This window comes from Notothenia rossii, assembly GCF_949606895.1.
Source record: "Notothenia rossii genome assembly, chromosome: 2".
Classification (NCBI taxonomy): Eukaryota; Metazoa; Chordata; class Actinopteri; order Perciformes; family Nototheniidae; genus Notothenia; species Notothenia rossii.
The window spans coordinates 28,407,852-28,435,300 of NC_136904.1; the positions used below are offsets into that span (position 1 = coordinate 28,407,852).

General features: G+C 39.6%; 1 protein-coding gene across 1 annotated transcript in view; it reads right to left on the reverse strand.

Moving 5' to 3' along the window:
• Nucleotides 1-512: 512 nt before the first annotated feature.
• Nucleotides 513-27,449, reverse strand: part of ddb1 (damage-specific DNA binding protein 1) — a 68,678-nt gene continuing 41,741 nt past the window's right edge. The window contains exons 10-27 of the mRNA XM_079665978.1: nucleotides 26,956-27,058; nucleotides 26,033-26,108; nucleotides 25,836-25,944; nucleotides 24,471-24,649; nucleotides 22,410-22,573; nucleotides 20,395-20,502; nucleotides 18,369-18,576; nucleotides 18,093-18,188; nucleotides 17,679-17,790; nucleotides 16,718-16,841; nucleotides 14,544-14,708; nucleotides 14,045-14,139; nucleotides 11,371-11,541; nucleotides 8,618-8,727; nucleotides 7,742-7,911; nucleotides 4,595-4,697; nucleotides 3,768-3,891; nucleotides 513-1,183 (exon numbers count right to left, since the gene is read on the reverse strand). Coding sequence (XP_079522104.1) covers nucleotides 1,100-1,183; nucleotides 3,768-3,891; nucleotides 4,595-4,697; nucleotides 7,742-7,911; nucleotides 8,618-8,727; nucleotides 11,371-11,541; nucleotides 14,045-14,139; nucleotides 14,544-14,708; nucleotides 16,718-16,841; nucleotides 17,679-17,790; nucleotides 18,093-18,188; nucleotides 18,369-18,576; nucleotides 20,395-20,502; nucleotides 22,410-22,573; nucleotides 24,471-24,649; nucleotides 25,836-25,944; nucleotides 26,033-26,108; nucleotides 26,956-27,058 — 2,301 coding nt within the window. The 3' untranslated portion in view covers nucleotides 513-1,099. The remainder of the gene's footprint in view (nucleotides 1,184-3,767; nucleotides 3,892-4,594; nucleotides 4,698-7,741; nucleotides 7,912-8,617; nucleotides 8,728-11,370; nucleotides 11,542-14,044; nucleotides 14,140-14,543; nucleotides 14,709-16,717; nucleotides 16,842-17,678; nucleotides 17,791-18,092; nucleotides 18,189-18,368; nucleotides 18,577-20,394; nucleotides 20,503-22,409; nucleotides 22,574-24,470; nucleotides 24,650-25,835; nucleotides 25,945-26,032; nucleotides 26,109-26,955; nucleotides 27,059-27,449) is intronic.

Sequence of the window (27,449 nt, forward strand, 5' to 3'; positions counted from 1 at the left end):
AGAAAAGGACAAAAAGGTAAAGGACAAACATTTTCTGTTTTAAAAATTTTTTTTTAGCATAATATGTCTGGGGATCATGAATGTCAGCACCAACTTCTACAGGAATACATTGAATTAACTGTGGGGATATTGGATTTAAAAAAAAGAAGAAAAGATCACTAACTAAGGTCAGTAGGATTCGACGTCTGGGAATCATGAATGTCTTCAAACGTTTGTGCCAATTTGATAGAATAGGAAATGGCATATTCCACATTTTTACCTTGTAGTCGCACAAGAGGATATTCTACGCCCCTAAATATTGGGAGCAAATAGATTTCATGTTTCATTTTATTAGCTGTTGAGATATTTCAGTCTGGACTTAAGAAGTGAACAGACCAACAGACCCACATTGCCATTCCTAGAGCCACGCAGTTAGCGTAGCTAGAAATGAAGCATATTCATTGAAAACGTTGCCTATAACTTGTTATAGGAGCAGAGCCGCCATGTTTTGAGGACAAAAACCAACACAGATGTCAACAGTACTAAAGCAACGTTTATTAGAATAAACAAAAAAACATCACAGAGACAAAATAGCTATAAATCTATCTTTTTCCTCATTTTGTTTTTCGTACAGCGTGGTAACTCCAGACTATAATTATATCTTGAAAAGTGAAAGCCAGTCAGATTTAACTGTGGGGTTAGGTAGAGGATCTGTTATGGTCACAAATATCCCAGAGAATGTTTTTGGTGAGGAAAATCTCTGATTTCTCCTATTTATAATCACACATTACTCCACACACACACACACACACACACACACACACACACACACACGCACGCACGCACGCACACACACTCGACCAATGTCTTCACTTTGGTCTTATTGTCGTCCAAACAGGATGCTATGCACTTCGCCGGGAAACTCTGGTTTGATGTCTACGTGCGGCACCTTCAGTGCCTTACCGGTTTTACAATTCATTGAAGTCTGAAGGACGAACATGCACGCACTGTTTATTTATAACTATTTACAAATCTGCAAAACCCAAACCGTTCCTGGGCTTTTTTACCATTGCTCTACCTCGGGCACTCTCCTCTCACTCAGCGAGGGGGTGGTGGGTGGTTAGTGGATCCTCGTCAACTCCTCCACTATCTTAATGACCTCGTCCACTGTGGCCTCACGCTTCATGCCGCTGCCGTCATCGATCTACAAGTGACAAACAAACAGTGAGCCTCCACATTAGAACAAAAGATAAACAGGTGAGGAAAGGAAGGCCATTTTTCTTTACTCTACAATTAGTATCTAGAAATGTTTCATCATTTTTTGGCAATTGTTTTCAGTTGTTCAGAGGCAAGATGCTTTAAGAAGCTCATAAAAATCATCAACGTATAATTTGTCACCAATTTTGGTCTTCTTCTTTGTTTGAATGTGACCATCATCTGGTCGTCGTTGTTGTTTTACACCTTGCCCTTTAACATAGGACTTAGTGTTGAAATTAAAGCAGTTCGGTAAGCTGCAAAGACTTGTCAATTAATAGATTAGATGAGAAGCAGATTTTATTAATAAGCAACCCTTTAGTTCAAAACAATGCTAAAATGTCAAACACCTCACAGTTCCAAGTACCTCAATATGATAGTTAGCTATATTTAAGACTCTTGGTAGGGAATTGGTAAGGATGACGTCACTATATAGGAAATGAAGACAGGTATTTCTTACTGTTCTCTGATTAATCAAGCTTATCGTTAGATTTGGATTATGACCTTAATCATCAGCTGCAGCACTAATCACAAATAATAAGATTACAGGTCTACCAGTAATTATTTTAACGGTGCATATTTGTATTGTTTAAAAATGTAAATGAGCAACTGAAGAGGCAACATGTTTCCTGGCTGTCTATTAGCTGGTCTTAAGAGAGAACTAAGGACAATTCTTTGTTTGTCAGCTAAATACTTTTTTTAAATCCCAGGAGAGTAGAACAAATATAAAGCAGAATGTGTTTAATTGTTTATCTGCCAAAAATGATCTAGCCACCTGTTCTACCATGAACATTATTCCCAGTTCCCACACACAAAGCAAAGGAGCAGCTAATAAAACTGTCAAACGCGTCTTTGAAATTCAACAGCGCTTCAAGCGGTGTCATGTCATTTTCTTAAATGTTTTATGTGAGGGACTGCGGATGGATATTAGCTCAAAGCTAAATCTGGCATATTTACGCTTGACACATTTTATTGTTTTACGTGTTCATTATTGTGCATTATCCCTGCTAAATAAACGATAAAAAAAAGCCAAATAAACAAATGACAACAGTTTTTGTTTGCTTCCCCCCTGGATTAGACTGTTATTGGAGCAGAGGCCCAGACTCTAATAACAGTGATGTCTCCGGGCCTCTCCTTTAACCTGGGCCGAGCAGCGCACAGTACAGCGCTAGTTGTAGACCAAGGCAGTTCCCATTCTCTTGCCTGGCTCCAACATTGCGCAAGTAGCACATCTAATGGCTCTCACTATGCACCCTAGGGTGTGATGGTCTTATAATGGGGTGTGCTCAGGCATTGCTATCTTGAGGCCGCAGAAAGTGATTGCTCCAATGACGAAAAACCCAGTTTGAGGTCAATAACAAAACATGTTTTGCAAATTCTGTATCATTAAGATGCTTTGAAACATGGACGCACTGCAGCACCAATTAATAGTGGTAATGTTCCATTCATGTTAAGGAAAATGCAATGAGCAGGCAGAAGGTTATAATTGAAAATATAATGAAGTAAGTTCCTCAAGCGTTCTGTGCTCTCGACCTGCAGCATGTTGTCGGCTCCTCTGCTCCCCGGTGACCGCTCTGACCGGAGATCAGCGCAACAGACGTGACTCGTGTCATAAGCAGCCCATTCCCTCTGTCTCTCACTCAGAGGCTCTCCACACATCTTTTTTCTTATCAACATGAAGAGCCGTAAGTGCTGGTTGTGCTCAGCGTCTCCTCTCCCCTTCTGGCACACACTCGTTTCATTCGGGTTGATGTTTCAGCACATTTTTGCTGTCCCTTTGCAGCGGAGCGCAGCTTTATTCCTCAATGGGTCGCTTCGCAAACAATACAGTTTTCATTATTTATCAATATATTTTTTCAATGATATTTTAAGGGTTTATTCTCATACAATGATTTAGATAGTTTTGGGAATCACAATTGCGGAATTCTATATGTTTTTTATGCCTTTTCTTCCTTATATGCTGTCAAATGGAGTTGTGCATGGTACAGGGGATTGAGGATTTGAGACTTGGCGTGGCAGAGAGTCCAGCGGCAAAGGACAAAATACATCTGCTGGGCAAAGCCGCTTTCGCAATTTGCCAAATCCACAATTTAAATATCCATGCGCTGGATTGCACCTGGCTTTGAATGGGAATATGAGATGCCACACTAATTGGTTTAAATTGACTTAGAAGACACCTATGATTAATTTAAGACTACAACCCAATTGCATCTTACATTACGCACAGATTATACACCATTTATCTAGCGGAGGTGGAGTTGGATTCCCCCCTTAATCCAATTTTGACAAAGCACTATAAACCCGTAATTGGGTTTATAACAGGTCACCACAAGCTGTTATCACAACCTGACAATGATCAAGCTGTTGAATACGCACAATACCTTAGTGTTTAATGTCCTTGAGTATGAAGACATGCAATGTGTTCACAACATTGAACAAGTCTAGATATATATTTTCAGAGAAGAAGGTAGGATCACATTTCCTCTGGTTGTACTCGCAGTGTGTGAGCCTGGATGAGCGTGCTGAGCTCCTACCTGCAGAGTGCTGACGACCTCCTGCATCTTGGCTCGACCGAGATCCAGGAAGCTCTCGATCAGATCTCCGTCGATGAATCCCGTGGCCTGCTCTGTCTTGCGCTCTGTGTGGAAGGACCTCCAGGTGAAGCGCAGTCAAGGAAAATCAATACAAGGGTGCTGTTTCGCCTAAGGATAGCACTTTAGGTACAATATCACGTATTTTACCTCAGGCAAAGTCAACAAAAAAACAGTATGATATGAAGGAATGAATAAAAAACAGCTAAGGTCGCTGGTTGAATCTGAACAGATCTGGTATTTAAAGTTTGTACATGGATTTTAATGTGAGATGTTGATTACAAAACACCTCCAGTTCATCTGGGTTGAAATCACCCTTCATTTCTATATCAACATGTAAAAAAAAAAAAATCATTGAAATTATACAAATTGCTTACAGTTTGAGGTTTGTTAAAATACAATAGTGACTATCAACTTTCATCACACAATTCTGACAATTATTTTCTTGATTAACATTTTCCACACAATTTCCCTAGAAGCCAGAGCTATCTTTTAAAAATGTATAGTTTTCTCTTAGAAGTGCTCTTAAACGTAAATGTTTTAGATGAAACACAATGCAAAAATGAAATATAGAATAGAATATAGAAATGAAATCATCACACCCTTTGGCAAAGTGGCTACATACTGTATAAACGATGTTATGCATTTGAAGCTAATTAAAGCATCTATCATCACTTTGTGACTTCCCTGCGTGTTTAGTTGCTTCAACCACACCTGTCATTGCGGGTGGTGAAAGATGGAGGAAAGGTGTGAACATATAAGAAGGATATAAGCTGTGCTCGATCTTCCCCACGCTCTTGATGACTTTGTTGAGGCGGTTCTGCAGGTCCAGGAGAAGACTGTACCAGCCCTCAGACAGGGACGTCACCAGACCTAACACACACACACACACAGAGAAACATCAACACAACCCTCCCTCCTTTTTTTTTTAAGGTGTAAGGTTCAAACCACACTTCACTGCAGCAGATGGTACTTTTGATGTATCATCAGTGAGAAGAAAGCCACACTGGCTTCAACACAGAACTCATAAAAGCTCTATAATTAATAAATAAGGAGATCCTTAGTGTGATCACAAGTCTCCTAATGCAAGTTTCATGCTTGTTCGCTAAGACAATGTAGGGAGTAAAGTACCATGATTTGAATGCTTCAATCATTCATGACTAAGACGGTTTATTTTGAGAGAAATGTCCCTGTAAATGTCAGGGCTTTAAGGGAGTATACAAATGTTCATGTTCTGTGACAGTGAGTGCTTCAGTGTGATGCTCCGGGGAAATAAATTGCACTGAGATTGACAATGCAGTTAAAAAAAAAGAAACTTGTGAATTAACACGCATTGGCAAGGCAGAGTTGGGTACAAACTGCTACGAGCTGGTGGATTACTACTGATTATTTCATTATCAATCAATCTATTTATTTTCATACCGGTTTTTATTCTATTTTATACGTTTCTAAAAAGAAAATTAGAAAAAAATGGCATAACAACTTGAAAGAACTCGTTCTGTCCAAGCCAACATACCCAACTCACTAACTGACTCACAGTCAAACAACCAGAGAGGATTTATTCACTGAGTTACAAAATGCAGAACATCTTCACATTCGAGAAGCTGGAACCAAATAATGTATTTGTGGATTTTGTGTATGCGAGAAACCCCTGGATGCGAACCAAATTAGCACCATTTTTTAAAGTACAAGATGTGGGCTTATTAGACCCTCCAGAAAAACGTGATTCTGCGATCGCAGAATTTACCCCATAATCAGCAAAATGGCGCAGATTTTTAAAAGGGCGCATATTTATCAAAAGGCCGCATAATCCCCGCATTTTTCCACACAAAGTTGAGAAGGAAAAAAAGTTAACTCGTCTTGACGTGACGTCATCAGCTCGCGCATCACAGAATGTAAACAACACTGTATAGAGCTCATTTACCAACGAACATTTCTACTAAAGACCGGGCAAAAAGTGGGGGGAAACTATTCTGCACCCCGTGCAACTGTGTGTTGCAGCATAAGAGAAAATCGACGGTGGTGACCCACTTTGATTCATTCAAACATTCGAAAATGCTTTCTGCTGCTGCGGACAAGAAAGCCATTCAACTCAAGTTCACCGAGGCATCAACCTCCAAAACCCTTTCGAGGGCTACAAGAAACGAAGTGAGTAGCCTACAAGATTGAAGCTGGTCAGATAACGAACGAGTAAATGAAAACAGAATGAGGCGGAGAAGTGTTTGTATGTGTGTGTGTGTGTGAGATTAAAATAGCCCAATTGCTTTTAAAATAAATAAACATTGAATGTGTTTCATTGAATAGTAAAGGGGTTTAACGTTAGTGGCAGGTTGTGTGTGAGAGAGAATAAATAAGACAGCCCAATATTTAAAAAAATAGTTATTCTTTCTCCCCGCATATTTAGCATATTTCCGCATATTTCCTAACTTCCCGCAATTTCACCGCATAAAATCACATAAAACCCCGCATGTTTAATCGCATAATCAAGGATTTTTGACCGCGTTTTTCTGGAGGGTCTAGCTTATTGAACTCAACTGTCCCAAAATGTGCAACTCTTGGGACTGCGAGGCAGGCGTTTAGATAATTAATCGTCAACATTTAATAATTAAGAATAATGTTGAGTGATGTTACAGTAAAGAGAAAAAGGAGTGGGAGCTCACATTCAGAATGTACTTCAGATAAATATTAAACACTAAAATATTAACTGTTTTAAACTTGCGAAGGACCATTTTCATTGAGCGGTAGCTCGTAGCATTAATGTCATAATCGGTGCAGAGATGTTTCGCTTGATTTAACTTCAGTGTGACCACTCTGCTGTTCATTTAGTAGGTTGTATGCAGTATATACTGGTTGAGTATGTAATATGCAGTATGTATGCAAACACAGCCATCTTCATTTGTAACATCCATCACACAATGTCTAGGTTATGAAGACAAAACAAGTTTATTAGGAGTTGGTCCACTTGGTTGGCAAGTTAATGGTGTGGCCAGCAGCTTCTTCTCGTCTAATATATCACAACATGTCGAGGAGCGATAAGACGACCAGAGCTATTTTTCTTCATTACACACTGAAGCCAATTTCAATGTACGGGCTACTTCGGAAAGTTTTTACTGGGATGTACACGGTGGATCTCATTTCCTGTTAAACTTTCCTCAGAGACTTTTTAAAGAATAACACAAGGTGTCGAGGTGGAATAATGTGCTGTGCTTTTGGTGCTGTGAGGGCGCACATTGTAAATTACTGCTGTGTCACAATGATGTTCTATTTCTCATCTCTGACATCATTAAAGCCAGCCTGAAAGTTACTGCTTTAATCTGAGAAATGAGGTGTACAACTATCATCTCTTTGCTCTTTCTGAAATGGAAATATGAGCTCTGAATAAATGGTTTTCACAAAGGTTTGTGTACTCAGTAATTGGTCTGAGTTCAGCTGCTACAGCATCAAAGTTACAAGTGGAGGTGAAGCATTCAAACGTATTGTTCACGCTGTTTTTTTTTCTGGCATTTTGCTGACTGAAAGTCGACTATTTCAAGATGCCTTTCACTTGATTTAATCTAAATACTTTATAACACTTGTTAAAATTGGCGACTGGGAACTTATCAGTGGGTTTAGAGTTTCAGATGTCAACTGTTTTCTAATTAAAGTAAAACAAAATGAGAGAAGTCTGTAGATTATCTTGAGAAAACACGTTTTGTTCATTTCCTCTGAATCAAAGCGAAGGTTGAGCTTTCCTTAGATGTTAAAATATTCCTTTTAGAGGTTAAATTGAACACCTGGGGTCAACTTAGACCCTTAGCAAAAATCATTTTCTTTTGTGGTTCATAACAAAGTTGATATATACTACAGCAGGTGTTCAAATACATGCAGGAAATGGTGTGTATATGCTTCTGTGAGTGTGAAATTGTCCGTGGGCCTACCAATCATCCCGTTAACGGTGCCGAAGAGCACGGAGCCCTGGGTGGGGGTGGAGCTCTCGCCCAGGTTCTGCAGCACCAGCGAGCCGTGGCAGAAGACATTTACAAACTCCCCGAGGTGGAAGACCCCCACCTCCTGCAGGTGCTGCCGCTCCTCGTCTGTGGTGGCCGCACTGACCGTAGGAAGGACGGTGGGAGAGAAATACAAAGAAGGGAGAGGGAGCGATTAGGAACGTGTGGGAGGTAGAGCGGTGAAGACGGGGGAGATCAAATGAGAGAGTAAAACTAAAATAAATGGATGGCAAAGTTAGACCATTTTGAGGGCAAAAGTGATTGATTAAGCAAAAGAAAAAACAAGAGGGGCAGAGATATCAAAAGTGTTGAAAAAGGTCAGAGAATGCCAGAGCAGTAATGGATAAAAAGGTGAAGAAAAGCGGGGAGGGCCACAGCAAGAGAGATGCGATTCAAAAATAAAGGTCAAAAGCATAGAGTGGTCCGACCTGATGTATTAGGTGGATAATAAGTGTTGGCATAATAACACACTCACTCTCAGACCACATCTTTCTTTTTATGAAATCAACACTCGTCTAAAAATGACTGAACGGATAATAGCTATGTGGTAAAATGACTCATACATTCAAAAAAACAAATGGTGCGACAATAGAGTTAAAACACATTCCTGTGAATGATGCTGCTGTAAGGAGCAACATGGGACTCAGTAAAGAAGGAGCAACCTCCAATGACTTCAAGTTGATTTCAGTGGATATAGAGGAGGCCATTGAGATTATTTGTGTCAGTTCAGCTATAGAGGAAGAGCCCAAGGGATCAAACAAGTCTACTGGAAAGGTTCAAATTCAGCTGCAGAAATGAGACACTCACCTGTCCTTCTGGCAGACAAACAGATTGAAGGCGTTCTCTGCCCCAAGGAAGTTGTCGTCATCCAGGATTTCCACAGCACTCATCCAATTAGGATTAAAGTCACGTGCAATCTGAGGAAACAAATGTAATAATCAGATGTGTTGGGTAAAACGGTAAACAACGCAGAGGACTCGGGCTGATAGCAGTGTGGTTCGTGCCTCCAAGTAGAGACTGTATAATCTATGAGCAAAGAAGCGCTGACTGCACACAAGTTATGAAATCCAAACCCCAGCCAGTGTGTTTCACTACAAGAGCCATAATAGACTTTTTAAAACACCCTTGAAGAAACGAGCATGCCACAAAAAAGGAAGCAAATAGTGAAACGCCCGAAGCATCTGTACTATCTATGCAGGCCTGCACTCTGTGAGCATCGTGATTAGAGACTGTGACGGATGCTCGGCCCAAGAAGCTTTAGTGAAGGAAAAACCCTCTGTATTTTTATATTTAGAAAGACAAGAGTGCAGACTCTTAACTTTCTGGCTTTTTTTTGCCTCACATAACTTTAGGAGTATATCACATCCCTTTAGGAGTATATCACATGACTTTAGGAGTATATCACATGACTTTAGGAGTATATCACATGACTTTAGGAGTATATCACATCCCTTTAGGAGTATATCACATCACTTTAGGAGTATATCACATGACTTTAGGATTATATCACATGACTTTAGGAGTATATCACATGACTTTAGGAGTATATCACATGACTTTAGGAGTATATCACATGACTTTAGGAGTATATCACATAACTTTAGGAGTATATCACATGACTTTAGGAGTATATCACATGACTTTAGGAGTATATCACATGACTTTAGGAGTATATCACATGACTTTAGGAGTATATCACATAACTTTAGGAGTATATCACATCCCTTTAGGAGTATATCACATCCCTTTAGGAGTATATCACATCCCTTTAGGAGTATATCACATCACTTTAGGAGTATATCACATCCCTTTAGGATTATATCACATGACTTTAGGAGTATATCACATGACTTTAGGAGTATATCACATCCCTTTAGGATTATATCACATGACTTTAGGAGTATATCACATGACTTTAGGATTATATCACATGACTTTAGGAGTATATCACATCCCTTTAGGAGTATATCACATCCCTTTAGGAGTATATCACATCACTTTAGGAGTATATCACATGACTTTAGGAGTATATCACATCCCTTTAGGAGTATATCACATCACTTTAGGAGTATATCACATCACTTTAGGAATATATCACATCCCTTTAGGAGTATATCACATCCCTTTAGGAGTATATCACATGACTTTAGGAGTATATCACATCCCTTTAGGAGTATATCACATCCCTTTAGGAGTATATCACATGACTTTAGGAGTATATCACATCCCTTTAGGATTATATCACATCCCTTTAGGAGTATATCACATGACTTTAGGAGTATATCACATCACTTTAGGAATATATCACATCCCTTTAGGAGTATATCACATCCCTTTAGGAGTATATCACATGACTTTAGGAGTATATCACATCCCTTTAGGAGTATATCACATCCCTTTAGGAGTATATCACATGACTTTAGGAGTATATCACATCCCTTTAGGAGTATATACCAGTTGAAGGAATTGTTTCACATGTCAGGGGGTATGTTATGTCCTTCATTACTCAGAGGTATATTAGAATACCACTCATTAAAGAAGAACCTGGGGAGAGGAGAAGAAAGTCGTTATGGAGAACCTTTAGAAAAACACTTTTAGGTAAGTGAAGTTCTTGGCAAACTTAAAAATGCAAGTCCAATATTCACTTTATTTCCGCTCCATTTGTTTAGCCTCTTGAAGCGGTTTGATAAAGTCCCCATAGACGCAGGCTGACATTTTTGAATAAAAATGACTGTTAGAGTGTTAGGGTTACTTTAACCACAATATACAATATGGAACTCAATATGTATTGTTGCCTCGTCTGTAGAATAAAATGTGTTAATAAGAGGGCAATAGGGCACACGTTTATAAGGCTTTTCTAGAGCCCCTTGTTAAAGACCCTTGTAATATAAAAGGGTTCTCTGTAGAGCCTTATAAAAAGGTGTAAATGTGCTAGACAGACCCGGCAGATGGTTCTAGGTACATTCCTTTTATACGAGCTCTAGGTAGAACCCTCTGGAAGAATTCAGAGTGGACGGTTAGAAAATAAGTCAAACAGGTTTCTCCTATTGGGACAAGCCAAAGAAACAAGACTATCCACGACACTATAAACAAATAAACTAAAACATATATGGTTCCTGGAACCTTTATTTCTCGGTGTATTAGAAAATTGTATTTCCGATAGTTACAAACTTCTATTTTTAATCTGAATTTATGAGGAACACGTATGCATCATTTCTGAATAAATGTAAGTTATTTTCCTCACACTTATCAAACTGAAGCTCAGCACCACAGCATGCCTTTACACCAGCGTGCGTGACTCTTCCTCACATCTCTTTATCTTTCTGCCACTAATCAATTTCAACACTCCACCCATCAAACAGCTGGGAGGTAGAATTCAGCTACAGTGCTTGATCGAGACAGAAAAAATAACACTTTTCTGCCCCAAAGATAAGTCACACATCAAACCAACCAAATGTTTGTTTGATGTGAGAAGGGCTGAGTATGTGAAAGATAAAAAGACAGAGAAAGCACACACAAAATCCTCGAGCCCTTTAGGAGTACTTGTGTTATTTCCTCACCTCTTCAAAGTTGCCCTCCATGGGTTTGTAGGCCAGCAGCAGGACGGACCTCATCAGGTCTCCCACCAGGATGAAGTCTCCTTTGGTCTTCAGGTAAAGAGCCATGATGTTGTTGTAGTGGTTGCACTCGGTCCTCAGCTCCTTCTCAGCCGTCCACTCGTACAGACGGACCTGAAACAAATGGTTTGGTGTCACACAAGCTGCCAAGAGGTGGAGGATCGGCACTTAGCAAAGTGGAGCTAAAATGTCAGCCAGTTCACAGCAGGAGCATTCACGCTGAATATATTCTGCTTCGGTGAAAGGTGATTACAGTGGACGTTATTAGCTGCCACGTTAAGTGAGCTGGTGACGGCTAATTACACTCGCCGCTACACACGATTTGCACCTTCTTACAATTTGTTTAAATAGTTTTTAGTTAAGTGACGGATTGAGGGGTGGTGTCTGGATACAATTACTGTACACATGATGCCAAAATGATTTTTACAACACCTCTAATAAGACGCAGTGACATTAACGATGTATGTGGAGCCAGAGTTCAGCTCATCATCTTCAAAGAAATAAAAAAGGAAAAGGAGAATCTCTGTTTTTGTTTTTGTGAGAGGGAATCAGATAAGCAACTGTTGGCATTCTAATGCAAAGTGGAGCTAAAATGTCAGCCAGTTCACAGCAGGAGCATTCTGTGGCATTCTATTTCATTCTGTGGCATTCTATTTCATGTATTGCATATTTCATGTTTTAAACTTCATTCACATGGCTTTACAGTTTTTACTTTAGTTTTTTGAAACATACATTAGTTAAAATGTTCTTTGTTCTGTTTAACTTTCTTTCTTCGTTGTAATCATTTTATGTGATGTACTTTAGGCTTCTTTGCATTAACGATGCTGCACAAAAAAAAAGTGAAATCCTATTAATTCTCTAAAAATGCATAACAATATAAATATATCTACCTAATCCAGAGACTGATATTGTATTCATCTCTTAAATGTAGGTTATGTATTGGTTGTCAAGCAGTTAAACGTTTCCTCATTATCACAGGAAAAAAACGTTATTGATTTTAGCTCAGATCCAGATCTCCTCTCTTGTTTGTATCAATTTCTTCAACAGCTTGGAAATATAAAAGGCCCAAAAAATCCAATATTAACCAATACTGACATCAATTCGATTTTGATTATTTTTTCAGTGAAAGTGATGGGAAGTTATTCTGCCAAGAAAATGTCACAGGAACAAGAATAATGCATCGGTGGGCTCTGTTCAGATGATAGAAATCATTAAAAGACCTAATACAAAAAGGCATTTTACAAGCAGTAATGTCAGGTCACTCTTGAATAAGTTTTGATGCTGTCAAAGAAGAAAAGGTATAATGACAGATACACATTTTTATATTTTCTGTGATTAAACTGGGATGCAGTTGCTCGAAGACATCGAAGGTTAAGCCACTAATCACCATTTTTGAAATATAAATCTTTAAAGTCCAATTCAATAAAGGAGGTGGTATGGAGTGGTAATGTGAGATGAACTCCAGAAATCTGCAACCCATATCTATTAAACTCTCAATATCTTAAAGATAAAGCTTCCTTTTCAAGCTTGTAATCCTTTAATCTATCTATAGCTCAGTGTGGGTGAGCCAGTTATTACATGACAGTGGGGGGGGGGGGGGGGGGTTCTTTCCCACTGTATGTCAAGTGGTTTCCCAGAGCAATCCATATGGGATGAATCTATTTCAATATTGCACTTTGAAATGACTGAGGAGAGAGAGATCACATGCTTCTTAAACAAATCAAAGAAAGACAATTCTAAAAACACACAAATCATCATCCAGAGGGTTTCCTGCTGGTTACAATTAATGATCTCAACCACCTTACGCTCCAACTGTGACTACTATGATTGTGTATCAAACCTTAAAACTTGGATCCAAACACATGTTCAAATGCTTAGTCTTGGTATTTTTACAACTTTCAAGCTTTTATATAAATATATGTTTTAACCTTATTGAGTCAAAACAGTATCGAACATTTATATATTCAGGTAAAGGTATTCGTTTTGTTGAATGGGGAAATTAGGGGGAAGGGTTGTAGAAGAAAAAACAAGCCTACAAACTTGAAAAAGAATATCAATTTTATATTCTAACAAAATAATAGGTATTGTATTTTATATATAGCATTTTTAAACTATTTACATGTAGTATTTAAACATTCCCACACGATCTGTTAAAGAATGTTTGGTTAAAAGAGAATTGAATGAAAGCCTCCCAACACTTGGCTTTAGTAACTGTAGAGGGTATCCAGTTATTTATATCAATCTCCAATGTAAACATAATCATGTTACAATTGATAGTTCTGTTTCCATATGGGCAGAAAAACCGAAGCAGAATTGAGACATGCTCGTTTTAATACCCGGACTACGTGATAAAGTCTTGTACAAGCAACGTCTTTAGAGGTGCACTTGAAAGAAGTCAGCTCCTTCTTTAAAGGCTGAGACTTTGCTAACAAGTCTTAAGGTTTTTAGAAACTCTGATAAAAACATATTATGTCAAACATATTTCAAATTGTAACCTGCACATTCATTGTCAAGATGCATTCACTTGAAGTCTTCACATAGAGTGCATAAACAGAGGTGGCACAGTGCGAGAAAAAGTCAAGTGCTGACAGTCCAATGGGGAACGAGCACTACTTACTGTGCTATTGATGCTGGCCAACAGTTTGCCATTGAACTCCACCATAGAATAGACAGCTCCTTTCACCTCCTTCTCAGCCACAGTTTGTAGCTTACCTGCAGGAAAGAGCACAGTGTCTGTCAGCCGGATCGAAGGCAACATCAATGCCCACTTAACTAGCACAGACTATATCTTGAATGAAAAGCTAAGAGTCAAATGAAAGGCAAGCAATGAACCTTGAAAGGCCCAGAGTATGAAAGAGAGTCAGAGGGAATCAGGAGTGGTGAGAGGAGACACATCTGATAAGAAGTGATAAGAAAATGATTAAGTGAGAAGGGAACCAAGAGGAAGGTAGGACAAAGTGTCCCCCAGTGAAAACACAGGACAGAAAAGGAAACCGGGTGAAGGATAAAGTAGCGGCTGGAGAAGGCAAACAGAGAAGGTTGATGGAAAAGACAGGGGAGAGTGTGTGTGTGTGTTTGTTTTCTTGAGATGGAGAGAGTGAAGAAGAGATACTGACCGTCGGTGTAGTGGAAGACAATGATGCGGCCCTGCTTGGGCTCAGCCTCCTCTGGGTACACCATGGCGGTGCCGACGATAAAATACACTGACGGGTCTTTTCCCAGACGACATGACACCATGCTGAGGGCATACTCGCTGGGGAGGAACTGATGGGCATGGAGGACTGATAGAGAAATAAAACATAAACACCTTAGGAAGCTGAGTGGGAGGCCAGCACAATCCATCTTGCTTTAATAGGATTTCACATTTATATGTTCATTTTTCATGACTCTCTGCCGGTGTTCAGTGAGACAGGATGCTTCTTGTTTATTACAAATGAAGTCTTTTTGTCTTCTAGAAACATGATAAGGTTCACAGACAGCTTTTAAACAACAGATTAGGAATTTATGCCAATGCGGTTATAATAACGTATTTCTTTCCACCCAATAGCTAGCTCATCAAGCCTCTCGCATCGTAAAATGTATATCGTTTTATGCGCTGGCAGATGCATACAAAAAAAAGAAAGCTTTTCAAAATGTACACATTCAATGGCCAACATAAGAAAGCCTTCATTTGTAAAACATGCCATTTATTTTAATGTAACAGATCGGCCCGTCATATCGGAGCAAATGCAGGCTTTTGAGTAACGAGGATATTTATTTTTAAAGCCTTTATCTGCTGATGACATACCTATATCACGTCTATAACTTTTTATTTCCCATTAACAACCAAAGTGAGCACATCTTGAAGGTCACTTACCATCCCTCATTGCACAGGAAACTGTGTGCATACACATTTCTGGCAAGTGGGTTATTGCAAAGTTGAATCATGGACTGCTTTATCTTCTAAATAACTTTCAGCTACCATGGTGGTTTGTTTCAGCTTGTATGAGTGTCTGACTGCTTGTTTGTATTGCCCTATTCATGTCTATTTTGTGTCATATTCTCTTCAGTTAACTTTTCAGCGAGTTCAAAGCTAGCCACGACTAGGGAGATGATGTACAACATCCAGACTCGGGTGATGTGTGTTCCTTGTTATGTCTAAATATGTCTGCACAGTGTTATTATTTATTTATTCATCTCCCTCACGCTCCTGTTAGTTTTATTGCATCTGTCAGGGAGGCTCACCTTTCCATTTATCACTGGTTTTGCTCATTTTTCTAACACTTGTGTGCTTTACCATGGCAGCGAAGGAAGAGCTACATGGTAAAATAAATTGGAGCCCGGGGAAAGGTACAGCAATGGATCACATTAGCCACAACATCAAGACAACCAGGAAATGATGCATCCATTGAGGCGTATTTAACACAGGTAATGTGGATTAAACAGACACTAAACAATGCATAGCCATTGTTTATGACTGTGAGTGCTCATTATAGACCAACCTTATTAGAAATAACTGCAGATTTCAGTGCTGTTGCAGTAACTGAATTACTGTCTAGACTCTAGACTATGTATATGAACCCTGCATTTCCTCCTAAATAACAGAGCAGCTGTAAACATCAATAACCTCACTGGCCATCTGCAGTGCACAAACCATACTCTGCACTACTGCATAACAATAGCTCCACATCTGATTGATCAAATCCTCCCATGCAAATGAGCAGTTATCTGATCGCACATTGAAACATTTCACTCAGCTCTGGACATTATGTGCAAAACCAGTCCCTTATTTACATATCATTAACATATCACATACCCTAATGTATGCTGATGTGGTAACTATTAGATTTTTAAAGGGAAGGCTTGGCACAGGGACATTTGCATTGCAAAACAGAACGGAGCAGAAACCTGCCACATTTAATGGGCTTCAACATGGAAATGTTCCGCATGACGCCCAAAGTGTTCAATCATTACGTTTTCCTATAAAGGGCCTGCGTGTGCATTGAATATTGAGGAATAAAAAAAATCTTTCATGGAGCACCTAAAGTATAAAAGGGTTAATATTCAAATAGGAGGTTAAATCAGGGATGACGCCATTGCTGAAAACAGACAAATAAAGCTTGATTGGTAAACTGAGTGTGCTGTGCACCCATTTGGAGTTCACATATAATCATATAAAAGCTTGATGATGAGTGCTAGGACCAGGCTTTGTGTTTTCTCCATGCTGAGCACAAAGATTTATCATCAGAAGCTGCATATGAAAGCATCAGCTTTGCGGGCTCAAAAGGAAATGCTCATCCAGCTGTCTCACCTTCAAAGGTGTGCTGATCCACCACCAGCAGACTGTGAACCTCCACCTCTTCACCAAAGGAGGTCTCGTGGGGAGAAGTGCTGCTGGGAAAGAGTTTGCTGGAACTCACGCTGCTGGAGAGAGCCTGAAGGATGGAGATTTATGAGGCAGGAGGTAGATACAAGAGAAATCTAATAAAGGCTGTAAAGTCATTCAAATCTCGATTTCTGTGTGAGCTCCACAGACGGCACCATCTGTAGCACCAGATGTGCAGCTTTTAAAATCAGGTCTACATTTTTCTGGTCATCACGTGTGAGAGGCTGAGAGGCTCTAGCTCTGCTCCCTCAAAGTTGTGTGTTGAAGCAATAAATACAAAGATAAATGAAAGTACACACGTGTCCCCTTGGGGAGAGGACAGAGCCAGGCTGAGTGGACGCCACACGCTGTCGCTGAAAATCTGGCTGAAAATACTTTTTTGTTATCTCTCGAATCCAAATCTCTTTTTAAAGTTGGTCCTTCTGCTTTTTGAGCAGCTGCATATTCACTGGCAGTATTCCTTGACAACATATCGAACAAAAGATGATTGGGCTTCATGTATTTTTGGACTCAATCGTTAAACTTAGAGTATTATTTTTGTCTCTGCAGTGGCAGAAAAACAATAGAACATTTTTCAATTTTGATTACAACTAACTATTTATAATAATGATTTTGGGGGCCTTGTAAAAAATCAGTGGAATAACTTTGAAGGTAACATCCTAATTTGCTACAATTCAAACAATTACAAACAGTATAATGATTGAAATGCTGGTAGAGCAAATCTTTCTCCTGTAGAAGATAAGTAACAAGACATTTGTTGTGTTGACAAGCTCCCAGCCTCACCTTATAAATAATGTTCTTAGTCAGCACATCAAGTAAGATACAGATGCAAAACAAACAAGCCCTTGGGTGTTTATTAGCTGAACATAACATGGAGCTAGGGTACCTGGGTGCTGGCGCTGGGGCGCACGGCAGATGTGGTGCCGCTCACATCCTGAATCTCCACCCTGCTGGATAAAACACCAAAACACTGCGAGACCTCCTGGTAACAGATCCGCCTGGTGGAGAGATACAAGGGGATTGAGGCAAGGCAAAAGGCGAGACCTAAAGCGCAAACAAGAGTAAGCTAATAGAAGGTGTTCTTATTCGACAAACTCAAGTGTCGGTTGGCACTTAAACGTTTGAGAAAAAAAACAGGAAACAAATGTGTAAACATTACCAACAGGAGAACGCAGCTAAATCAGAGCAAACAGGCAAAGCCAGTGCAAACATGAACAACACACAGCATATTTGTAAAGATGATGGGTCTAAATATTATTTGAGGGTTCATGTTAACTAAATATTTGTACAACGGACTGACCTGGGGGACTCGTAGAGGGGAACGGTGCGAATATGGAGTTTCTGAATCTCGTCGATGGTGCCGATGGTCAGAGTGCTGTTGTTGGCCAGAGCCAGACTGAAAGAAGAAGAAAACAACAGGCAGCATTACAAGAGGGAAAACAAGAAAAATACACCCATTGCCTACAAAAACCAAAACAATGTTTGACTGTATGCATTTCTCTAGTCAACAGAAAATTCCCCCGAACCAGCTATGCTGATGATAAAACCCACGAGCGGTAAAGGTTCTGCTGCTGACCTGTCGGGGTAGCCCTCAGAGTTGAGCGGGCACATGTAGTTGACCTCCTTGAGGTTGACGTTGGAGAACACCAGCTTGTGGTTGGAGGAGTAGATGACGGTGGGTCTGTCGGAGCAGGCGAACACGTTGGAAGTGGACAGGGATCTGAAGGTCCTCAGCACAGTGGGCTGGGTGCCAAGCGTTACCTTTTTACGCTCGCTCAGGGCGCCTGCGGGAGGGAAATCAGATGGAAACACAACTTTAAGTCTAGTTAAAAAGGTGATGTACAAATCAATTTTTTTTTAATAACTTGCCAAGCGCCTTCAGCCAGTAATGTTTGTCCTTGTGTGCAGAATATTTATCTCCTTTTTAATGCTCATAACACCTTTTGGTTAGCCCTTCAGCCCTGCGGGGAAGCATCTGCTTTCTTTAGGTTTCTCCACAGATGTATTCACGGTTTTTCTTTTAATTTGTGTACAACTAATAATACTGATGCCCTTGTGCTTTGACCATGGTGAAAAAAGTAGAATAATATAGAATAATTATATGCACACTAATATCCTGATGATTAAATTAATTAAAAAAATAGGAGAAGGAACATAAAAAAAACCTATTAAATTCCTATCCCTGTTTACATGATAAGGTTACTGATTACTGATGGCAGTTTGTGCAGGAGGTCCTCTGAGCCTTGACAATAGAACTGAAGCTATAAGACGATTGATTAATCGACCAGACAACCTTTAATAATCTGCAACTTCAATTGAATAATTGATCAAATGTTTATGGTATGATTCAAATATTCAATTAATTCAAAAAACCATTGTAGCCTCACAAGGTTGAATAAACAATATGTCTCCAAACCATCCATGATGCTTCTATGTAGAGGAGCAGTGTGTTGAATAGACAGATCTATTAGCAGTAATGGAATTTACAATTCATATTTATTTTTAGAGCTAGGGTTCGGACATTGAAATTCCTCAACAGGCGGTATAGCTTTAAGAAAAGAAAAAAACATTTGTACAAAAAATGCTGAAAAGAGATGCACATAGATAGAAATATCTATGCACTGGAGACAGTTTGCTGCAAACCCAGGCAGAGAGGGGCTGAGTGAATCGATCCGTGCCTGAAGCAGTAAAATGAAATATCATAGTGTCATGTTATTCTGCACTTGTTGTCTTCTTATCTCTACTTGTGTATGTATGTATGTTTGTATATATATATATATATATATATATATATATATATATATAAGCCCCACAATGTGAATCAGGTTCACAGTTTATATTTAAACAAACAATGTGGGTTTTGCATGGGAATGTCATCATATGCCCAGCACACTGGTCCTTTAAATGGACCATTTGTTGGAGCAGACAGCCGTTCAATAGTGCAGTAATGTAAGGGCTCTAGCACTTAACAACCTGTGAAGCTCTCTTGTTTTTGTGGCTCTTAATTTCCTCGTATTGTTCTTTATTACTTGAAATTACATCACTTGGGTGTCAGGGCCAGATGATGTAATTTCAGTTACATCACCCAGTCTCAGGCATGGAGTCTAAACATTTTAACAGCAAATGCTTTCTAACAAACTAGGGGTTTGGAGTTTGAAAGCATTTAACACTCAGGGAGCATGTAACAAAGTGGCACAATTGAGCAATATCTTATATAAATTAGGATAATGTGGTTCTGGAGCTTGACATCATACTTGGGTTAAAGGTGAGGGAATGTCAGCTGCTGCTGCTGCTGCTTCCATTTTGATGGCACTGAACAACAAAAATAGAGCTAAAAGTGCGACTAAAAATGAATGAAAACAACGCTCCGTAACAGCTGGACGTGTGAATCTGCAAGTTTGCTACAAGCTGCACAGTTTCTCCACCATTACATCCACATATAATGCTGGCTGTTTTACAATTCTTCATAAAATAATAATCTTGAAATGTCTTCAGACCGCTGCCTGCAGCTCTGCCTGGAGGCTCTGCCTGGAGGCCCTCGTCGGCCGGAGAAGTTTGAGAAGCTCTCATGGAGCAGTTGTAGTTGTGGTGTGAAAACCTACCAGTCTGCAGGTCCAGGCCAAAGTAGAAGAGCGCCCCGTCTCCCAGCGCACACAGCAGGTAGTAGCTGCCCTCGAAGGTGGTCATTAGGATTGAGCGAGGGATGATTTCTGAGGACACACACAGACTCGTGATTTATTTTTCCTGTACTCTGGAGTAACAGCCTCACAGATGAACCACAATGTGATAAATGTCTGCTAAAATGTCTTTGTCAGAAAAATCCATAATGGTTGTCGGCCAGATTGGCCTGTAACTTTTGGGATAGAAATAACATTTGAATGCTGCAGGGTAAATATAAAGTATTTTGTCTTTTCCGTTTACCAACATAAGCTTCTCACTGCAGGACAATTACATCAAAACTGCATTGGCTGTGATTAAATGCTTCTCGGGGGACTTTCCACCAAACAACAACGTATGCAAAAGTCGCTACTTGAGAAGTTGCATGTTTCCATGGTAGCAGCAAAAATACCATGAAGTAAAAATCCATAGTTATATAATTAACGTTAACATAATTGAGTACAACTGTGCATCGCCAAAACACAAAGCTTTCCTTTTCAACATTTAGATTTTAATTTGAAGTTTTCCTGTCTATAATTCAGTTTTTCCTTCAGTCTGTCCTTGACAGGGGAGACAGCCAGAAAGTACAGTTTGTGCAGTGAGCAGCTGTCAATCTCACACACTTGGAAAATGAAGTGTGACACTGTGGGAGAATGTCTGGAAATACTCTTCATGGGTGAAGCATTAAAATTGGAGCCCCCTGAATGTGCCGGATCCACATGTTATGAAACCTATTCTCTGGTGACTGCTGACTTTTGAATAAGATTATCCAAAAAACATAGTCAAGCCCTCTCCTGCATATTAACTCATTCTAAGTTTAAATATTTTTGCAAACATTTAAATACCACAGTTAATGCATTTGGGATGTCAGCATACTTAATTTTGAAGTATGTACTTGGGAAGATGTAATTTACATCTATTAATGAAAATGGAGATAAAGACCTGTTCCTCACTTACATGATAATAAGTGAGCTTTAGAGAAGATTTGTTATAAACTTTTAAAATGTCCAACGCTGGCTGTTTCCCCCCAATAACAGTCTTTATGCTAACCTAATGATTTGAAAAATCGTTCAAAGTAATTTAATTACCAATTTATTTGTATTTAGTACCTTGATTCAATAACGTAAATAACACTTTTTACTTATTGAATCTTTATTCTGTATTATTTCCTTTTATGTCCACCACTTCTATGCCTCCCCCAACCAGCCAAGCCGCAGTTTACATCGATGCATGTCCAAAAGTGAATTTCTTACAGATCTTATCCTATTACATCATATTTAGCGTAAGAATTGTTGTGTTATGGCCAAATCAAAGGTGTGTGTGTGCATGTTTTGTAAAGCCACAGTGACCTTTGATCATTGATTGTCAAATATGTATCCTTATATCCTTGAATCCAAGTAGAGGTTTTTGCTTATTTGAAAGGAATGTCGTCAAGGAGCTCCGGGATATCACATTCACAAGACAGCGCCGAGGCATAATAACATAAAATGGGGACTCTAGAAAGAAAAGTTATTCTAAATATCTCATTTAAAAGGTTTGTTCCTGGCCTTTTTGACTGTTATTTTATGAAAGGAGCGCACATGACCTAAGTAACTGATGTGACAGAGATAAAAACTGTTGACACAGATTTAATGAAACGTCACCTGGCCTGCATTCAGACTGCGGATGGTTCAGGGATAATGAGCATCGAGTGACAAAAACATCTTGCCCCTCTAGATATATTCTTTAATTTCCTCTTGATATGTGAAACATCTTTTCTTGCTTTCAGAGAGAATGTGGGTTATGAATCACTGCTTGGTGTATCTGTGAAGCTTTTTTGAGACATCGTAAGTGCTATTGAGCTTTATATAAAAAGAGACTCCACTTGACTATACATGATCTGCGTCTACACATCTCTCTCCACTAGTCACTGAATGCTTTCCTTGTCACTCAGTGGCATTGTGCCCTTCTGTTCTCTCACCTCCGCCCAGCATTTCCTTGTGCAGGGCAGTGAAGCAGGGCAGTTTGAGGACCCGGGCTGAGATGTCGGTCCACAGTCCCACAGCGCAGAGTGGCGACTCACCGCCACCCTCCCCCAGAGGCGTGATGTCCAGGCAGGCCACCTCGTGCTCCATCTCCATGGTACTGAGGAAAGTGTTGAGGAAGTGAGAAAAACAGTCGCATGATGGTGTAAGACGAAGTTTCACACATGATACATGTGTTGGTGACACTGAGCTGTCACGTTTTCTATTCTTATGTGAATTGAGAACTGCTTCAGTGAAACAACCATTAATTTGTGTCATGAAGAGAGGTTAAACTATTATGAAAATGAGCATGAATAGAGTAAGAAATAGCCTGCATTGTAAAAGGAAGAAGCTACTTAATGAGGCAAATATAATGGAAGGATAATCATTGTATGGTGTGTGGAGCACTTACGATCTAATTGCATTACAGAAGAGTATTTCAACCATGTCAACACCTTTTATCTATCTATTGCTACCTAACATTTACAGAATGTTGCAACTCATACAGCAATGATGTAGTAGATGTAGGCCACACATTATTTCACAGCTCTGGTGAGGAACACTGAAGTGTCTCTTTTGTTGTTTCATCAGTAACAAACAATCTCAAGGCTGCAAACAAACACTCTGTGCTTCAATCAGACCTTGTGGCCTTTTTTTACAAGCTGTGTGTCTTTCTCAAGAAAGAAAATCATTTTGTGTACCCTACACTTTTTCAAAAATACTGTAAAAATAAATATTGTCTCAGAGCTGTTATATTGCAATAGTGGCACGAAGCCAGCCACAAGGGTAGACCACAGCAGCAACGTGAAAGAAATACAATCAAATGCAAGACTTTACAATTCTACTGCATCATTCACGCTTTAAAAATGAGATGCAAATCCCTCAACTCAAACTTTTCCACAGATACGAAAAGAAGAATTACAAAAAGAAGGTTAGTTGGTGCAGGAAAGTAATAACATGTAACCTAGTTAAAGAAAAAACGGTTTACTTTTTGGGAAAAGAGCAAATAAATGTTTGATTAATTTACCTTTCAAACAAAAGCTCTGTTGGGTGTTGTGTTGGGATGAGGTCAGACATGTTTTGATTACTCTTAAAGCTTTTCTGAATTTGAATGCTGACCCAGTTTTTAGGCCTCTCACCATCAAACCCACGGATAGACGGGGTGGGGTTTATACAAACGGTTTGACATTTTGAGTAATAGGCTTAGTTGTTCCCCCTCTCACGATTTAGATAGGAAGCTTGATACCACTCTCATGTCTATACGGTAAATATGTAGGCAATATACGGTGAATGGCTGCTATCAATCTTTTCATCCAACTCTCCCCAAGAAGGTTAATAAGCTTCTCTCCCAAAATGTTAAACGATTCCTTTTAAGCACACATAATGTTGATCTCCTTTTGGAAGGTCAAACCAGGAGATCTCCAGACTTCCTGAATTAAGATACAGTGAACGTCTGTTTATATCAGGGGTGTCCAAACTAAGGCCCGCGGGCCAAACACGGGCCATTTGGAATCGGCCCTTAGCAAATTCAAAAAGTATAATGGGATATGTCCCACAAAGGAAACTTGTGCTTGTCTTATATTGTACTTCTTCAATATATATGTAAAAATATATTACACAGTAGTATTCATGTGTTAATAAGTCCACTTTTCAAATAAATGCAGTCAATTAAAGTTGGAAACATTTTCTAACAAATCTAAGTTGATAAGAAAAAAGCCCAATAAGTTATTTGCATAACTTACTATAAGCAATCTGAGGCTTCTGTTTTAAGGGATGAGCTGAACACTTTTTGTAACAAAATAAATGGACAGCTGTTTTTTTCTTAAATCACTTTTAAGTATCAAGCATAATTGACCTACATTTGATTGATTTTGCTAAGTTATAACTGAACTTATGAGGTCATATACCTCACCTCTAGTAAGTGGCCCATACCTTCGTATATTTTTCTGTATGTGGCCCTCAGTGAAAAGTTTGGACACCCCTGGCTTATAGCTTGACCACGATCAGCTGTGTCCTACCTGATCTGTTTGAGCTCTCCAGCCAGGATCTGCAGGTAGTAGAGGGCTCTTCCCACGGCAAGCACCACCTGGGTGTGGTTGCAGGCAGCCACGCTGATGTTCCTGCCCTGTGGCTCCTTCCATTCGCTCACTAATGCCTTGCTCTCCTGGAGCACCAGGCGCACTGAGCCTGATGTGATCTGCAGGCACACAGTTTTTACCCCTTTTAAAATGTCACTCTGCACAATACCTCTGGGAAGTGACAGGAAGGATGATGTGAAGTGCTGGAATGGAAATGTGACGACTTTTCAAAGCAAGTCTCATTGTTTATATGTGGTTCTTTGCCAGGATTGTTATTGCCTGTTTTTCAATGAATGGAAAGAAATTATGATTTATTGCAAGGATAACGTTTTCTGCTCCAATAAGCCAATCAAATTGCTTGTTTCAATGGGTAAATTAAAAGGCTTGTTTCAATGGGTAAATTAAAAGGCATGTTCCATTGTGCCAATTCAATGCCCAACACTGTCTACCCCAATGTATTTTGTGCACAAATCCAGTGAAAGCCAAAGTAACATTCTAACTCCACATCAGGTGGCTTAAGTGAAAGTCTAAAAATACATTACTGGAGCATCAAATTGCATGCCACACGCCTCATTAACACGTTCTTTCTTCAAGCCATCAGGTTGCTTGTGAACATGCAAAAACAATTTAAACCTTGCTGAAAGGTCTTACTGCATATTGGGTTTAATGTTTTTAATTCTTTCTGAGTATGTGAACCCTTTGTATAAGGCAGAGTGCTATTGTGCAAAAGCATTTCATTGTATTCTGAAACCACTTGACAATATAGTTCAACTTGCCTACCTTACATTACTGAAAATGATCTTGCATATTCAGTCACATTAGCGTAACATTTATTTTCTGTAAGTATACCAACTCTGAGAAGCAGGAGAGAAAAATGGTCTTGCCTTAAAGCAGAGGCATCGTTGTCATAACAACCTCCCAGCAGGTTACATGCTCATTTAAAAAAGGCAGACTAAAACCTGAATTTAAATCAAGTGCAATATTCATCTCAACCAAGTGTAAAATACATGAAGTCTCTCTGCCAATCATATTCACAACTCCCCTTTGAATCATGTATGATTCAGCAACAGCTCTTACTAAATGAAGAAAGGCCACAGTTGAATAAGTTCTTTTTCTATAATTTATTTAGAACATTTGACATCAGATGAGATGTCTGCTTTGAAGTAGGATGTGGAAGTACTGCAAGTGTGTTAATCAAATGAGGGTCAACATTATACTAGCTAAAGCATGTTTTTAAACACACACACAGCACACATACGTTATGTATAACACAGTGTGTGTGTGTGTGTGTGTGTGTGTACTAACTTGAATGAGTTGTTGATGTGCCACGTTGCCGCAGTAAAATGTCTGCTGGTTGTCCACAAAGCCGGGAAGTTCTGTCTCCTCGACTTCCTCGCCGCTCAGCATCAACACTCTGGGGGAAAACACACTCTAAAGATAAGATAAAGACAGTCGGAATTGACTCTCCGCTTATCTTGTATTGCTGCGCGGCAAACACTCACCGCGTCTGACCAACGAAAGACAGCACCAGCATGTCATCTGTCTCTTTGCCTGCCTCGGAGCGGAGCGGCCATAAACCTTGAAGGGAATTGGAGAGAGGGTGTTAAAAGGAAAAAGTTACTTTCTGCAAAATTCTGCAGAGAAACACAATATCCCACTGATCTTTTAACTATTCCATCTGTCAAATGGTCACATGCTGGAAGATGTACAGGTTACAGGTCGCTTTCAGAGCCATTGATTGGCTGAGTGAATAATGGTCTCCCATCAAGAGGCTAGGGGCAGGAGGCAGGAGCTGAGGCTTTAAGGAGCAGAGATGGTCAATAAACAGCTGAAGCCTAACAAGAGCGAACAGACCTTGCCTAAACTGCGTGTCTCATTTAAGAACGAGAGAAGTGTCTCGGGATAAGAACCTCATTTTGTGGGATTAAGAGGCGTCTGCCATTGTTAGACCTGATGGGATTCAACTTGACACTTAACAACTGCAGACATTGGTTTGCTAAATGAAAACAAATGTTTCCAAAGCCAACCTTGGCAATTTTCCTGTTCTTTTGAAAGTGCAAAGCCAAGACCTATGACACCTGCACCATCTGCTCACATGAGGAGCTTGGAGGAGCAACAGCTGGTGTCTTGGCCGAGCGAGTAAAACAGATGTTCAGGTTTTAGTGGCGCCAACTGTCAATACAGTTAAAGAATACGTTCAAGATAAATTCAAGTCTTGAGAGGGAGATAGCTGTGACACACACACACACACACACACACACACACACACACACACACACACACACACACACACACACACACACACACACACACACACACACACACACACACACACACACACACACACACACACACACACACACACACACACACACACACACACACACACACACACACACACACACACACACACACACACACACACCTTTGATTCCTGGCAGGTCGATGCTGGCATGCTCATGAATCCCAATGCCGTTGCGAATGATTCGGAGAGACCCTTCCTTGAACGCACCTGAGCAGGTCACCAGCTGAAAGCACAACAAAAGACATTAAGACATGAACTGAAATACAGGGGCTTTGATTTATCCATCTTTGTATTAGAGTTAATACATAGTTGTTCCCATTTTCTACTTCTTAACTGTTCTTTTTGCCTAAAATGTTACTTATATTTGACCAAACCTTAGTCTTATTTTGAAGGATCAAACATAATTTAATTCAGTTATAATAACAATGTAGCAGCTAATTAAAACTGATGCTAATCAAACTTCTTTGAAAAAGAAAAGAAAAAGGTAAAGGGTTAATTGTTTTCCAATCGGTCTTACGTAATCATCCCTCACAGTTTATAGCCCAACTTCCTGTTTAACCTTTGACCTACCAAACTGCTCTTTTGAATGAACTTACTTTGTTTAATGAAATGAA